Source organism: Carica papaya, chromosome 5 (assembly GCF_054855325.1).
Source record: "Carica papaya isolate Zhongbai chromosome 5, ASM5485532v1, whole genome shotgun sequence".
Lineage (NCBI taxonomy): Eukaryota > Viridiplantae > Streptophyta > Magnoliopsida > Brassicales > Caricaceae > Carica > Carica papaya.
This window is the reverse complement of record NC_142313.1, coordinates 43,226,635-43,240,335: the sequence shown is the minus strand read 5'-3', so window position 1 is coordinate 43,240,335 and position 13,701 is coordinate 43,226,635. Positions and strand designations below refer to the sequence as shown.

At 35.4% G+C, this 13,701-nt stretch overlaps 2 protein-coding genes across 4 annotated transcripts; one reads left to right on the top strand and one right to left on the bottom strand.

Annotated features, from left to right (window-relative positions):
• The first annotated feature begins 1,807 nt into the window (after positions 1-1,807).
• LOC110816960 (uncharacterized) lies at positions 1,808-7,235 on the top strand. Of its 3 annotated transcripts, XM_088221190.1 has the most exons (5): positions 1,808-2,049; positions 2,144-2,204; positions 3,286-4,395; positions 5,626-5,703; positions 5,847-7,235. In XM_088221190.1, the coding sequence occupies exons 3-5, from the start codon at positions 3,286-3,288 to the stop codon at positions 6,963-6,965; spliced, it is 2,307 nt and encodes a 768-aa protein (XP_088077316.1). In that variant the 5' UTR covers positions 1,808-2,049; positions 2,144-2,204; the 3' UTR covers positions 6,966-7,235. The 3 variants fall into 3 exon arrangements, with proteins under 3 accessions (XP_088077316.1, XP_088077315.1, XP_021901038.1); XM_088221189.1 differs by lacking the exon at positions 2,144-2,204; XM_022045346.2 differs by lacking the exons at positions 1,808-2,049; positions 2,144-2,204 and having other exon boundaries at positions 3,286-3,393; positions 3,477-4,395.
• Positions 7,236-8,303: 1,068 nt separating this feature from the next.
• Positions 8,304-13,383, bottom strand: LOC110816967 (protein ULTRAPETALA 1-like). The gene is made up of 3 exons (XM_022045354.2): positions 12,784-13,383; positions 10,784-11,108; positions 8,304-8,731 (listed from the first exon to the last, which is right to left on the bottom strand). The coding sequence occupies exons 1-3, from the start codon at positions 12,965-12,967 to the stop codon at positions 8,557-8,559; spliced, it is 684 nt and encodes a 227-aa protein (XP_021901046.1). The 5' UTR covers positions 12,968-13,383; the 3' UTR covers positions 8,304-8,556.
• Positions 13,384-13,701: the final 318 nt, after the last annotated feature.

The following is a 13,701-nucleotide window of genomic DNA, read 5'->3' as shown; positions in this document are numbered from 1 at the left end:
TTTTTGCCCGTGGCGGTGCCACCGGGATTTGTTCGCAATTTTTGACTCATTCGCCATTTCTTTTGCTCTGATTTGGTCATTGAGGTGTTCGGAATCAAATTATGAGCAGATATGAGAATTTTTACCTCTTTTGCGGTTGAAGGTGGCTCCGGTGTAGCAGCGGACGATGATCTGCTCTCTTCTCCAGCGACTGCTTCTTCTTCTCCAGTGAGAGGCTGACAGCCAGAGTTTGGGTTCGGTGTGATGCGATATATTTATACTCGTCTCCCTTAAATCTATACCGTTTATCGCTTTTGATCTTGACTGTCCGATCGTGTTTAAAGAAGAAATAAATATGGACCGTTCATCGTAATTTAATACTGACCGTACGATCGTGTTTAAAGATAGAATAAATCTGGACCATTCATCGCGTTTAATCGCGACCGTTCGATTGCGTTTGAGGAGGAAACGGATCTGGACCGTCCACTCGTACGGAAACGCATTCGGGTCGTCCGATCGCAAGCACGCAGATTGCCAGCATAGCCTCCCGCGTGGCACCGAGTCGGCGTGTCTTGCCACGCAGCTTGGCACTCCAGTTCGTCGAGGCTATTGACTGAGCAGTTTTACGTTGTACAATTTTTCTTATTTATGTTTTAACCCTTAATTTTCGATTCTTCTTTTAAAAATACTCACCGATCCCAAATTTTTACTCATTTTTTTTAAAATTATTTTCAATTTTATCCTCCACCTATTTTTTTTTTATAATTTCACATTAAATAAAAATTTATAAATTTCAAAATTATATTTTTATGTATATATTTTAAATTTTTAAAATTAATCCCGGGATAAATTCTGGATCTGGTTATTACATCTAAAAACTTTAATATTTTATTTTAACAAACATTTATACATTTTATTAATTAGATAATAATATATATTAATTATAATATAATTTTTTAATAAGTACATATATCTTAATTCAAATCTATAATCTCTTAGGTCAAAATATTAAATTAGTTAATCTATTATTTTAATTTATTTAAATTAATTTATTTACTATTTTCTTTATACAATTGTAGTCTTAATATTTTTTTAAAATTTTGATTTTGTTTATGATCATTAATATATACTAACACCGTTACTAGATACTATGTAAACTAAAATTTGATATGTGTCGTTTTTATCTTGAATTAATATTCATATTAAATATTATATATTGAATGATGTGACATTCGAGATTAATTTTTTTAATAAAAAATTATAAAGATAAAACCTAAAAAAATATATTTCACATTCAACCCATTTGACAATGTTCACATTATAAGCCCACTTGAAACTGTTTTCTACGGATTAAGTACTTTTCTTTTTTTCAGTTTTATGTTTTTAATTTTAATAAAAAAATAATTATAAAAAATATATTTTTATAAGTATGTGCCCGCGACACGTATTATATAATGACGTGAATATTGAATCAACTAAAAAATAAAATGCGTTTATTTTAAGTCTACATGCATTCACTAATGATATTAGTATATATTTAAATGTTAAATAATTTTTTTTTAAAAAATGTGAGAATTAAAATTTAAAAAGATAATATAAAAATTAATTTAAATATTATAAAATAATAAATAACTTTTAATATTTTGGGCTAATAAAAAAATACTTTTGCCTCTAATATTAAATCAATTCCAAATCAGTAATTTACCCTACCTAATAATTAATTTTTTTTTTTCTTTAAAAAATTAAAATTTGAAATAAAATGGTAGGAACCAAAATTTGAGAATTTCATGGGCAAAAACGTAAAAATGCCATAAAACCCCTAAACCAGACACCGTACAATCTCACTCAAAGATCCAAAACACGCTGCTCGAGTCCATGGCGTTTCATCTATAGTCTCTATTCTCTACTGCTCTGTATGTAACTCTCTCTTGGCTAGCCGCCGGGGTGTAACTCGCCGCCTCTGAGTTCTCCCTCCTTCTCTCCGCCTTATAAACTCTCACAACGCCCGCCTTTCTCTTTGTTTTTCACGGGTACTCCTCTGCTGCCGGCGTTTCCTTCCCGCCACCTCAGGTCTGTTGTTTCTCGTTGTTTCAGCTTTGTATTTGGAATATTGATCGCTTATTTGGTATATATTATTCTATTCACCTCTACTTCTTGTTACTAGCAATGGAACTCGGATTTCATCGTTACTGTGGGTTTTCAATTCACCTTTGGTCTCTCTGCTCGTGAGTTCTTCAGCGATGAAGCACTTATGATCTACAAATTTCAGACCCGAACTCCTGCTTCTTTTTTGAAACTTTTTTTGCTTGTTACGTGTTTTTTTTTTTGGCATTTAATTTCTATTTGTTTATTTTCATTTCCATTGAACATATTTCTGCAGGCAATGGATTATTTCTTGTTTTTGTGAAATATTTTTTGAAGGTTTCCTTACATAAGTTTATCGCGTAGGACTGTTAATGCAAATTTTTATTCTTTTGGTAGAGCCTATTTGCATCATAAAAAAGTAAAACTTACCATGGGGAAAATCGTTTTGAGGGAATCCAATTGAGTTTCAGAAATAAGCTTTGTGAACCTTTGTGGTTTATGTTGGACTTCAAACTTTCAAGTTATCACGGGGGCTAGAAAATTCTTTCCTAATTCATGATCTTTTTGCTAAAGTAGCTAGGAATTTGTTGGTGATTGATAAGAACTTGAAGGTAAAACAAACTTTGATGAATATTTTCTGCTGATTTTGAAAGGTTATGTAACATGACTTTGAGGTGATATATGATTCCACAAAAAATAAATGAGAGTATTTTCCCAGACTTCAGTAGCTGAACCCATATGTTGATACTATGTCAGTTATATGAGTGTAAATAATTAAAAATGTTTCTGTTTGGGATTTGAATATTTTTGTGAAAAATTTACATGATTGATAGTACTTCACTATAGAATTTAGCTATCCATAATTGGGTTAGCAATCTCTTAATTGGTCACTTTGTTGAATGTGCTGGCACATCAACAGCTCTTCCTCTTTCTTTGATCTCACTAGGGATGCAGCCATCTTTTTATATTATTCAAGCTTCGGTTAATATTTTATTATTTTTCTTCCCCATTCAGCAATGGTCTAAATTTAACCAAAAGGTGACAAAAATGGAAGGAAACGAGAGGATCTGAATGGTGGAATACTGGAGTTTTACAACGTTTGACTGTTTTTTTTATCATTATTTAATTGTTTAATGATTATAAGGATAATGTTATCTGTCTTAGGTCTTTTTCTTTAAAAACACTGAGTCTCTCTCTCTCTCTCTCTCTCTCTCCTTGTAGATGGTAGGATTTATCCCCGAACCCACCATTGAAGAAGAACAACAGCATCTCAATCAAGCATCAAAGGTCAAAAGTTTTAACGACCCACTTGACCCTTTTCATCCCAAGGTCAACGATTTAGCTTTGGTTGATTCTTTCCCCAGTTTTGATTCTATACAGCATTGGTTTGACGATAACCTGAACTTTGACAGTGTTAGATTGAACAACTGTGAATTCGGGGCTATTGAGAGGGTTATGGAGGTGGTTCAAGAAGAATCTACTGAGAAAACCAGCGTTAAGAACCAGTTTCCTCTGGTATCTGAGCCAACTTCTAATATGGCTGAGTTAGTTGGTTGCAGCTCAAATTCAACTGGATGTGTATCTACGTGTCTGCTAAAAGTGAATTCGGAGGAAGAGGCGCATAAACAGGAGGGAGACTTCAGTTGTTGTATTGAGGAAAAGATGGAGAAGGTTAAGGCAGTAGAAGAAGCTTCTGGTGAAGAAACTCTTATTAGGGACCAGCTTTTGCTGGTGGCTGAGCCAGTTGACAGGCCTGAGTTAGTTGTTGGCAGCTCTAAGCAAAATGAACATTTATCTAGTTGTCTGAAAATTGAGGACCAGGAGTGTCATCAACCAGAGGGAACTATTGTGGAAGAGATGGGGAAGGTTAGTTTAGTTGGTGGGTCTCAGAATTTTCCTGCTGATGGGAATTGTGTTCCAAAGATTGAACCACAAAATGAAGCTGACAGTGAAAGCAGTTCGGAGTCAGAGAGCGAAAGCTCATCATCTGGGTCCGATTCTACTGATAATAGTAGTGATGATGAGGAAGAGGAGGAAGATGCAAAGAAGCAGCAAGTGGAAGGGAAGATGTATTTGGAGAGAGAGGGAAATGTGGCTGGTGAGATTGAAGAAGGTGAGATAAGGAATGTTGATGGGGAGGCGGGCAATGGAACTAATGATGATTCTGCTGATGATGAGAGTGAAGAAGACGAGATCGACGACGATGATGATGATGACGATGATAATGGAGACCAAATGATTAGTGCGAGTGATATTGAATTTGGTGACATTGGTGATGATGATGTCAATGAACAGATAACAGGGCCCATCAAGTCAAAGAATGAGCTTCAGGTAGATTAATCTGGCTTTAAAGTGATTCTTTTACAAGGTTATTTTCTATTTGTTGTAAGCTAATTAATGTGTGAAGATTGCAACATACAAAATCTTGCAGGTTTGGTGTTATCTGCTGAAATTTGGTATCTTAATGTTATTGTAGGGTGGATATGGTTGAATTAAGTTTTGTGAAACTTAGATTAAAAAGAAAATTGATTTTAGTTTTATTGGTGCTTGAGTTATTTACCTGTGACGATTTATGTAGGCTCCACTACAAATTGAAAGCTTTGTTCCTCCTATAGGTGACCTTGACATTTGCGTTACTTGTATTTCAACCTGACATAGAAACATCTTATCAAATATATAACAACCATTGCTTGTGAGTTTGATTTGCTTGTGTTGGAGAGTAAGAGGGGAGACTGATAAGAATAATTGAGAATTATCTTTTAATGATATTCTAATGGAAACTTGCAATTGAAGGAATATTTCAGAAAATTATTGCTAGAGTAAAGTTAAACCATAGAGAACACTAGAAAGTTATTTTTAATCATTTGGTCAGTGCAAGGTTGTAGATTCTATTTGATATTTGGATGTGTCTCAAGTTATCTCGGTGCCAATTGTCAATGCACAGACACACACATTCGCCCCTAGAGATATTGTCAAACCTACCAATATGTTTTTCTGCCTCGTCGAACTTTAGAAGTTCCATACCAGTTTGCACCAAAGAATTCCAGGTGTGTAAACACAAGTTAGTTGTTCACTGTAAACATGTTGGATACATTGTTGTTCTAACAAACAGAGTTTTTTGGTTTTTTTTCTTTTTTGAGATAAAAGAGAGGAAAATGTATTGAGTGTAGGCACCAAGGGGGTGCCACCTATATACAAAAGATTTACAAGTTAATGAGCATATCTACAATAAAGCCAAAATCATCAATGTTAAGAAGGTTATGTCCTAAAATAATGGATAAAAAAAAAATAATGGATCAAAAAAAGTGAAACCATTTGTCCTTGATGTTGCCAAAACTATCCTCTTTGCCTTCAAAAGCTCTATTGTTTCTTTCTTTCCAGAATTTTTGGGTATTATTTCTTTCTTGGCTGATATCCAATAAGGTAGTCTACACTTGATTTTTTCATTTGCTTTCCAACACTAGTAAGAGCAATATCCATTGATTTAACCACATTGAGATGTAAAGCACATTTGAAGTGTTACTAATCACCTGTCTGAGAATATTATATTATACATGGCAGGAACTTCCTCCAGTTCCTCCAGTGGACGTTTTATTGCAGCCCCATCATAAGACGATGCCTGTCGGACTTGTTTTGTCGGTAAGCTCATGGAAAATTTATGCTGCAAACAATTTTTTTGGGAAGCATCTATTTTTTAATACAGGTTCTATAAACACTTGCTGCCTCAAATGCTGGATGGTTAGAGATCTTCTTTATATCAAACCTAATTTGAAATGTTCCAGGTGCTAGGTGCCAAAGTTATTGTAGAAGGAGTGGAGAAGCACAACCCTCTAAACGAGGGTTCTATCCTATGGATAACAGAAAATAGAACCCCGTTGGGACTGGTGGATGAAATATTTGGACCTGTGAAGAATCCTTACTATGTGGTAAGGTACAATTCAGAAAGTGAAGTTCCTGTTGAGATCCACCAAGGCACTTTAATCTCTTTTGTTCCAGAGTTTGCTGATCATGTTCTAAATGATAAGAATCTTTACAAAAAAGGGTATGATGCATCTGGCGAGAATGATGAAGAATTGTCTGATGAGGTGGAGTTTTCAGATGATGAGAAAGAGGCCGACTACAAGAGAATGCAAAAAATGACTAAGAGGGGGACCAGTGATCAAAGGCCTGGGAACAGAAAAAATGTTGGAAAGAAAGTTAAAAATAGGGATGGTGCATGGAAAAACTGTAGACATTCAGCTGAGCAAACACAAAAGGAAGCTGGACAACCACTACTACCACCACAAGACCACATCCAACAGCATCCCTCATCTGCTACGCCATCTTTGGATCATGGTGGCAATTCATCCTCTCTTTCCATTTCCAGCATGGGACAAAGCATTTTAGGTGGAAGTGGCTTTGTTCCATCCTTTCCGCACATGCCTCAAGCTTCTGGGTTTGTAGGACATGGAGTTTGGCCAAGTGGAATGCTTTTTCAGCAGCCACAGAACAGCATCTTTCCTCTACCTGGTGTTATGCCATGGCTGTCTCAAAATCAACAACAGCAAAATCTGTATCCAATGTCTATGGCAAACACAATGGGTATTCCAAACCCATTGTGTATGCCTAACCCAATGGGTATTCCAAACCCATTGTGTATGCCTAACCCAATGCCTATGCCAAGCTTGATGCCACTCCAGCAGCAATTGGATCCAAATCAGAATTCTCTTCCAAATTTGGCTGTACCGATTGGACAACCAAACCCTTTTCCGGGGCCATCACCTGCAATTTGGTCAGGGTTTGCAGGTCAAAATAGCTTCAACCAAACATCTGGGACTGGTGAGTTTTCCAATCGTGGAAGGAAGCCATTCCACCGAGGAGGTAGACATTTTTCTGGCAGAAGAAACCGCGGCAGAAACTGAACTAAAATTGAAACAACAGAATTCAAGTCTTCTTGCACCACTAGAGATGATGATGAGCAATGAGGTTTTCTTTCAATGCAAGGCAGAGGCATTGACTATCCGGGCGGTTACTTTGCATGGCAATGGAGGTTTTGGTTAGTGAAAAATTCATTCTTGACAAATGTTTGCCTTGACAATTAAGTTTTAGAATGCTCTGCCTGCGGCTCCATTTGTCTTAATATTGGTGATGAGATAATTTTAATAATATATTTTGTTAAAATTCTCAAGTAATATTAATTCTTTTGGTACAAATAGGTACATTTTATTAACTAGATTATATATACATATTCATTATAACACAATCTCGTATTGAAGATATATGGAGATGTACATTACAATTCGAATATGCAACTTATTGAGAGAAACATAATTTATCGGTTAAATAATACTATTTAATCGTACTAACTCTTACAATTTATGATCTTTTCCTCAGTCTTGCAACTTGAGATTTGAATTGTTAGGGCAGAGATCTGGGAGAAAGAATAATATAAAGCTCCATTTATCTTTTGCTGGATACAGGGGTAGTGATTGAATGAGTATAGCAAGTGAAATAATGAATCTGAAGGATATTATATTAGGGTTTAATTTTAGTTTTGTTAGACTTTTTGTTAGTTCATTTTTTATTTTAATACAAGAAAATTGTATTTATAAATTTAAAGAAACAAAAAATAAAATAACATAATAATCCAAACCCTGGCACCTGCGGTAGGTGATACCTAAGCATAAATTTTATTGAAGGTTGCAACTGCAATAAAATCTTTTTATTGTGTACTAGTTTTAACTTTAATTTTTTTAATTATTTAATTTGTAAATACATATAAATTAATTAACAATAATAATAATAATAGTAAAAATAATAATGGGTCTTAAAAATTTTTTAAGAAAAAAATATCTATCCATACTTTGATTATTTTCCAACTATACAACTTACATAGTTTCATACACAAAAGACATACATATAAACACAATTCTTTTAAAAAATAATAATAAATCAAATATCTAAAACATTTGCCACATGAAATGATGAAAAACCCACCAAAAACTACAATAAATATTTTTTGCCTCCTAATTTTTCTAGTTTGAAAAGTATATTCTCTTTCTTAATATCACAAAAAATTTGTAAGCAAAGTCAAACAATTGGATAACTCAACCTGTAAGTTGCCTGCCTTCTGTATTCCTTATAGATGGGTGTGATACATGCATATTTAGATACATGTATATGTATGTATATATAAATTGAAGAATGAGATTAGAGCACCAAATCAATCATGGCAAGTCCAAATAATGGCTAAAAGAATAGAAGATATAATAGAAATAGATTACTTAATATGGAAGTCCTTTAACCCTCCTATGAGAACAATGCCAATTGAGATAAGAAATTCAAAGTCGAATTTAATAAAAATGTTTCCTTTTTTTCCCTCTTAAATGTGAGGATTGGCTTGAATGAAGACTGCAACAGCCCATGGAGTTACCACTTAAGAAGAAGGAACTCAGGACCCAAAAGATCCTTTCTGAAAACTTGGTTTTCGCATACCTAGCGAAATTTTCTCTCTCAGCTTTTTGCGTTCCGGGTGAAATCTATGCAAGTCTGGCAACTGCAGTCAGAGAAACGGCAAATCTGACACCCAAAACATACACAGGAAGTACATCCCTCGCAAGTTGGAGAACGGGTGCAGCCCCTGTAGACCCTGCGACTAGCTCGTTCTTCATCATCATCACAGCTAACCCTGTAAACCAAAACCAATGATCAAATATTCGTTAACCTTCAAAATAAGGGCATATTAGTATATCCAAAGCAGCATATAGACATATTTGGTCATGTTATGGTTCAGATATAGAAACATGCCTTATTAAATTTCCAGGTTTAAAGTTCAAAAACCTATTAAGCAGCACTTGAACTGATAAGATATATAGACAATGGCAGATCCATAATACCAAAAGTACAAGACTTATTCTTCTCTTGGAACATCACAAATGGTTGGATCAGAGCATTTCTTGTTTAGATGTGAAAGTCAGACCTAATATTCAAGTAAAAATAATTAAATTAATAGATCCACTACCGGGAACTATAATTAGTAGATTTGTCATAAGGACGACCTTCTTGCACCTCTGGAGCTATATGCCTCTGAAGTATCAAACTAGCCAATTCAAATACCAAAAACGATACGAAGTGTCCAGTGCTTATCCATAGTTGAAATAGTTAAATTAATAGATCCACTACCGGGAACTATAATTAGTAGATTTGTCATAAGGACGACCTTCTTGCGCCTCTGGAACTATATAAATCTGAAGTATCAAACTAGCCATGTCAAATACCAAAAATGATAAGAGGTGTCCAGTGCTTGTCCATATTTGGTCTCCTTTCTCATAGTGTTAGGCACTCTAGGGACAGTCAGTTGTCAATTTATGGTCGTCCCTACATTTTCGCGATCAACATCCCTGATGCTTGCTCTTTTCTTAGTTTTCCACTACTTCACAAACCAGCAGACTACACTTTCACAGATGAAAATACCGTTGTAAATTAGAGATCACACCAATCGAAGATCAGAGGAAACTAGGATCAATCATCATTTCTAGCAATTGCTTGTTTATGACAGGTAGTCTCCAAGAGAATCTATTTATTGTCTTGTTAAACGAAATATCTAAGGTACTTAATTTTATAAGAACTATGGAGTCAAAGAATTGGTCATTTCTTCCACTCAAGGCCTCTCCAAAAATTGTGTTTCAGAAAAGGAGGTCCCTCCAAAAGTCTTGTGAAAGCATTGAACTTCTTGGCTACTGCTACTTATTGCAAATAAAGAATGTTAGGAGTACTTTAAATTACTTAAATGAAAGGAGAATTTTTCCTAAAGATTTTAAGTACATATTGGTGATTCGTAGTCAGGGAAAATCCAGATAGTTTTGAGGGCATAGCTCTAGCAAAATTGCTGACAACCATTGCTTTGTTAATGATACTGGAGATGATAAAAATAAAACTATATCTGGAGGGTAAGACGACATCTGCAGACATGCCAAAAGTATGCTGCCATAAAATAAAGAGAAGATTAGTATTTGCCAATACGCTGCTCATCTTCACCTATTTGTAGGAGACTAAATCAACTATAGTGCTTAAACCTTTATGAAGGGCAGAGAGCCCTGTTTTCCTTTTATGTATAGAAGTTAATAAATCCTCATGAATATAGAAATTTTTTCCAAAATCCCCATGCCCAGCACACACTTCTTTTTCCTTTTTTAGTAATATAATGCACCATTAATTATTCATGATGTTGAGCTGCCAAACTAATTAATACGGACGGACTGCCGTCATCTTACACATTGTGTTATATCTAATAGAATAGAATAGTCAATCAGCACCAACTCCACAGGACATCGTTTTTACATCTAATAAGATTTGAAAGACAATATCATTCTAAGGCTTGTAAAGCATTTTCAGAAACAATCATTAACGTAAACAATGACAAAACTGCAATTGCTACCTTCCAGAAAAGCCAGAAAATCGTGTTAAGTCAGAGCATATGAGCACTAATGCATCTTCAGCTAACAATTAGGGGAAGAAAAATATAATCAACCGGGCAACATTTACAACCAAAGATGCTAACTTTCATAATCTAATAAAGTATATAATCAGGAGAAATTAATTCTAAATAAGATAGAACTTCTAGAAAAGATATGAGTCAATCTAGTAAGTTGACATTCAACAGAATGAAAATAAAAGAACTGATAATTAAACTAACATCAATAAGAGAGAAATTTTCAATTAGCTTAGGAAGGAAACATACTTGTCGTATGGCAGATCAGAACATTTCCAGTTTACATCTGCCAAAGCATCATGGTGAATCCGACATTCCTCTTTGGTCCTCAATCGAAACCTCCGCTCCTTGTTACACTTGCTACAGCGAACAAACTCATCGCGGTGACAGACTCGCCCATTGTGGGATCTATGAGATCCATTGGCATTTTTTGATGATTGATTGTAATATTTGAGCAACGCCGTCTTTGACAATGGAACCTTCTCCCCATTAACTATGACCCAGACATTATTTTTCCATTTTCTAGCTGTCTCTCTTCCAGAATGCTTCTCAAATGCAGCAGGAGTCAACTTGTCTAGTCATCAAATCATCATTAAACAATTAAAATTGAAAAATAATAATAGAAACTTATTAGGAAAAATAATTACTTATCACAATAGCTAAAGGTGAAATAAGATAACATAAGAGTTTAGAAAGTAAATAGAAAAAGAGGATGAAAAATAAAACTCACACACTGGAATTACATGCATTTAATAGTAGAGAGCTTCCTCTGATGCATCTAGAAAGATTGAACAAAAGAAAACTTCTATTTTTTTCCCAAAAAGAAAAGATTGAGTAAGTAAAAACCAAAACGCAAGACTGAGCAAAAAGCACCAAGAGCAGCATGAACATGCTTAGTAGTATAGCATTCACACTGAACAATACATGGTTCTTGACATGAAGTTCCCGCCATTGTACTTGTTAGATTCTTGACAACCATAAAATTGCCAATTGTACATGGGAAAATAGTAAGAATGCTACATGACTTTTGGTCCACAACGTTTCCTATGTAGGTCCAGTGTATGGATGATTTACTTTTTCAAGTCTGAATCAGTAGAAGTGGCTGACCATTTTGTCTTTTCACTTGGGAATGAATAGAAGAAAAAACTCACCCCTAAATAAGCAACCTTGTGATTAAAACTTAAAACTACATGAAAGTTTTAGAACTAATCAAGCCACGAAATCAACCTCAAGTTGACACCACCTATCCCTGGTGTTTCCAGACCTGGTACCAATAACAAGCCATCCCATTATAATATCACCATACATACACATAATCATGCAAACTATTACAACTCATCAGATGTCAGAAGATGTACTGTTGGAAAGTTCAAGTTGTATGTACTACTTGCTCACAGTAGTATCATGGAAACAGAAACGACATGCAGACAAGAGAACACATTAAAGACACAAACTTCACAATCTGTCTGCACGGTTGTTAATCTGAATTCATATTTCATGTTTAATCCCTCCACGAAAACGTTTCTTTTTAGTTGCCGGTCATATCAGCAGCCATGAATGAACCCAACAACCTTCCTGGTCACCACTTCATATTGTTATAATTATGCTAATGAAAACGCAAGAGGAAAAAACCGAGAATAAAGCCGGTTCAATAGGCTCCTACATAAAATCCTACTCTGTCTAAAAAACGGAACAGAACTCCCATGGGGAAAATATCAATGCTTGAAACGCCTGATCTGAGACGTTACAATCATGACAACAATGATGATGGAGGCCATATAATAATGGTACCAAGAGAAAAGATAAGGCATTTAATAGCCCAAGAAGCAAAGTTTCAATCTGGACAAAGACCAGACGGTAAAGAATGAATAAAAGATGAATCTGGACTAGCTTGTTTGCGTAAAAATACGAAAAACTCAGTCGCTGAGACAAAACAGCATACACTTGAACTGTGTAAGAGAAGAAAGAAAAAGAAAAACCAACAAACAAGTTGCAGAGATCTCCATCGCTCACCACGCTCTCTACACCCAAAGCAAAAGATTAAACAACGGAAAGCGACACCCATCAACGTCAATCTCAGAGCTTTACATGCATTCAACATGCATAAAAATCAAAACCCAACAACCCATTTTCCAAAAACATTAAAAACATAAAACGAGAAAGAAGAAAGGTAAGACGAAGAGAGAGGGAGAGAGAGAGAGACAAAGAGAGAGAGAGAGAGAGAGAGGGAGGGAGGAAGAGAGAGAGACCTTCGTTACAACCAGGGGTGCATTCACAGGTGATTTCAAGGAAGCCATTAGAGAAAACCCTAAGCTTGCCAACAGCATCACCATATCTATGACTGGTACACCCACACGTCACCTCTACATAGTCCCCTCCTCTCTTGACCCCACTAATCTCACTCAGTTCCTCCTCGCTAAACATCATCATCATCAACCCACTTTCTCACTCTATCCCATGCGCTAGTTACCCCACCCGCTAGAACAACAACACAGACAGACAGCACACAAACTTCTCTCTGTATCAAATCAAAAGAGAGAGAACCCTGAAACCCAAAACCAAAGAAGAAGAAGAAATCAAGGGAAAGGGGTAATGTCGAGAAGCGATGGCGTGGTTTTGGAGTATAAGAGGGAAAACCCAGAAGAGGCACGCATCTCCAAGGGGGGGGGTTAAAGCGAGAGATCTGGTGGAGTGAGAGAGAGAGGGTTTTGGTTTTATAGAGAGAGGGAGAGAGGGTTGGTTTGAGTTGGATGTGTGAATGAGCTGGCCGTGCCAAGCAAGTGTCGCGAGGGTGAGGCGTGGGAAGATATAGCCAACGGGCAGAGAGAGAAAGAAGACAATTCAAAAAGCTAAGTGTGCTATTTTGCATGACATGACACGAGACAGATAGATTGGGAAATTTGGCTAATTGGGTATTTTTCAAACCTAATTTCAATTTGTAGATTAGGTTGAAAGCACCGATTTTTTTTTTTTTAAGAAAAAAATTCACTAAATTGTATGCCTTTTAATGTCTATAATTTACCTTTTATTAATAAAATTATATGATATTCCAAAAAAGCTTTGATTTTTTTTAAGCTTTTTCAATAAATTTTATGACTTTAATATAAATAACTTACCTTTTATTAATAAAGTTGTGAGATTTTTGTTAAAAATAATAATAATAATAA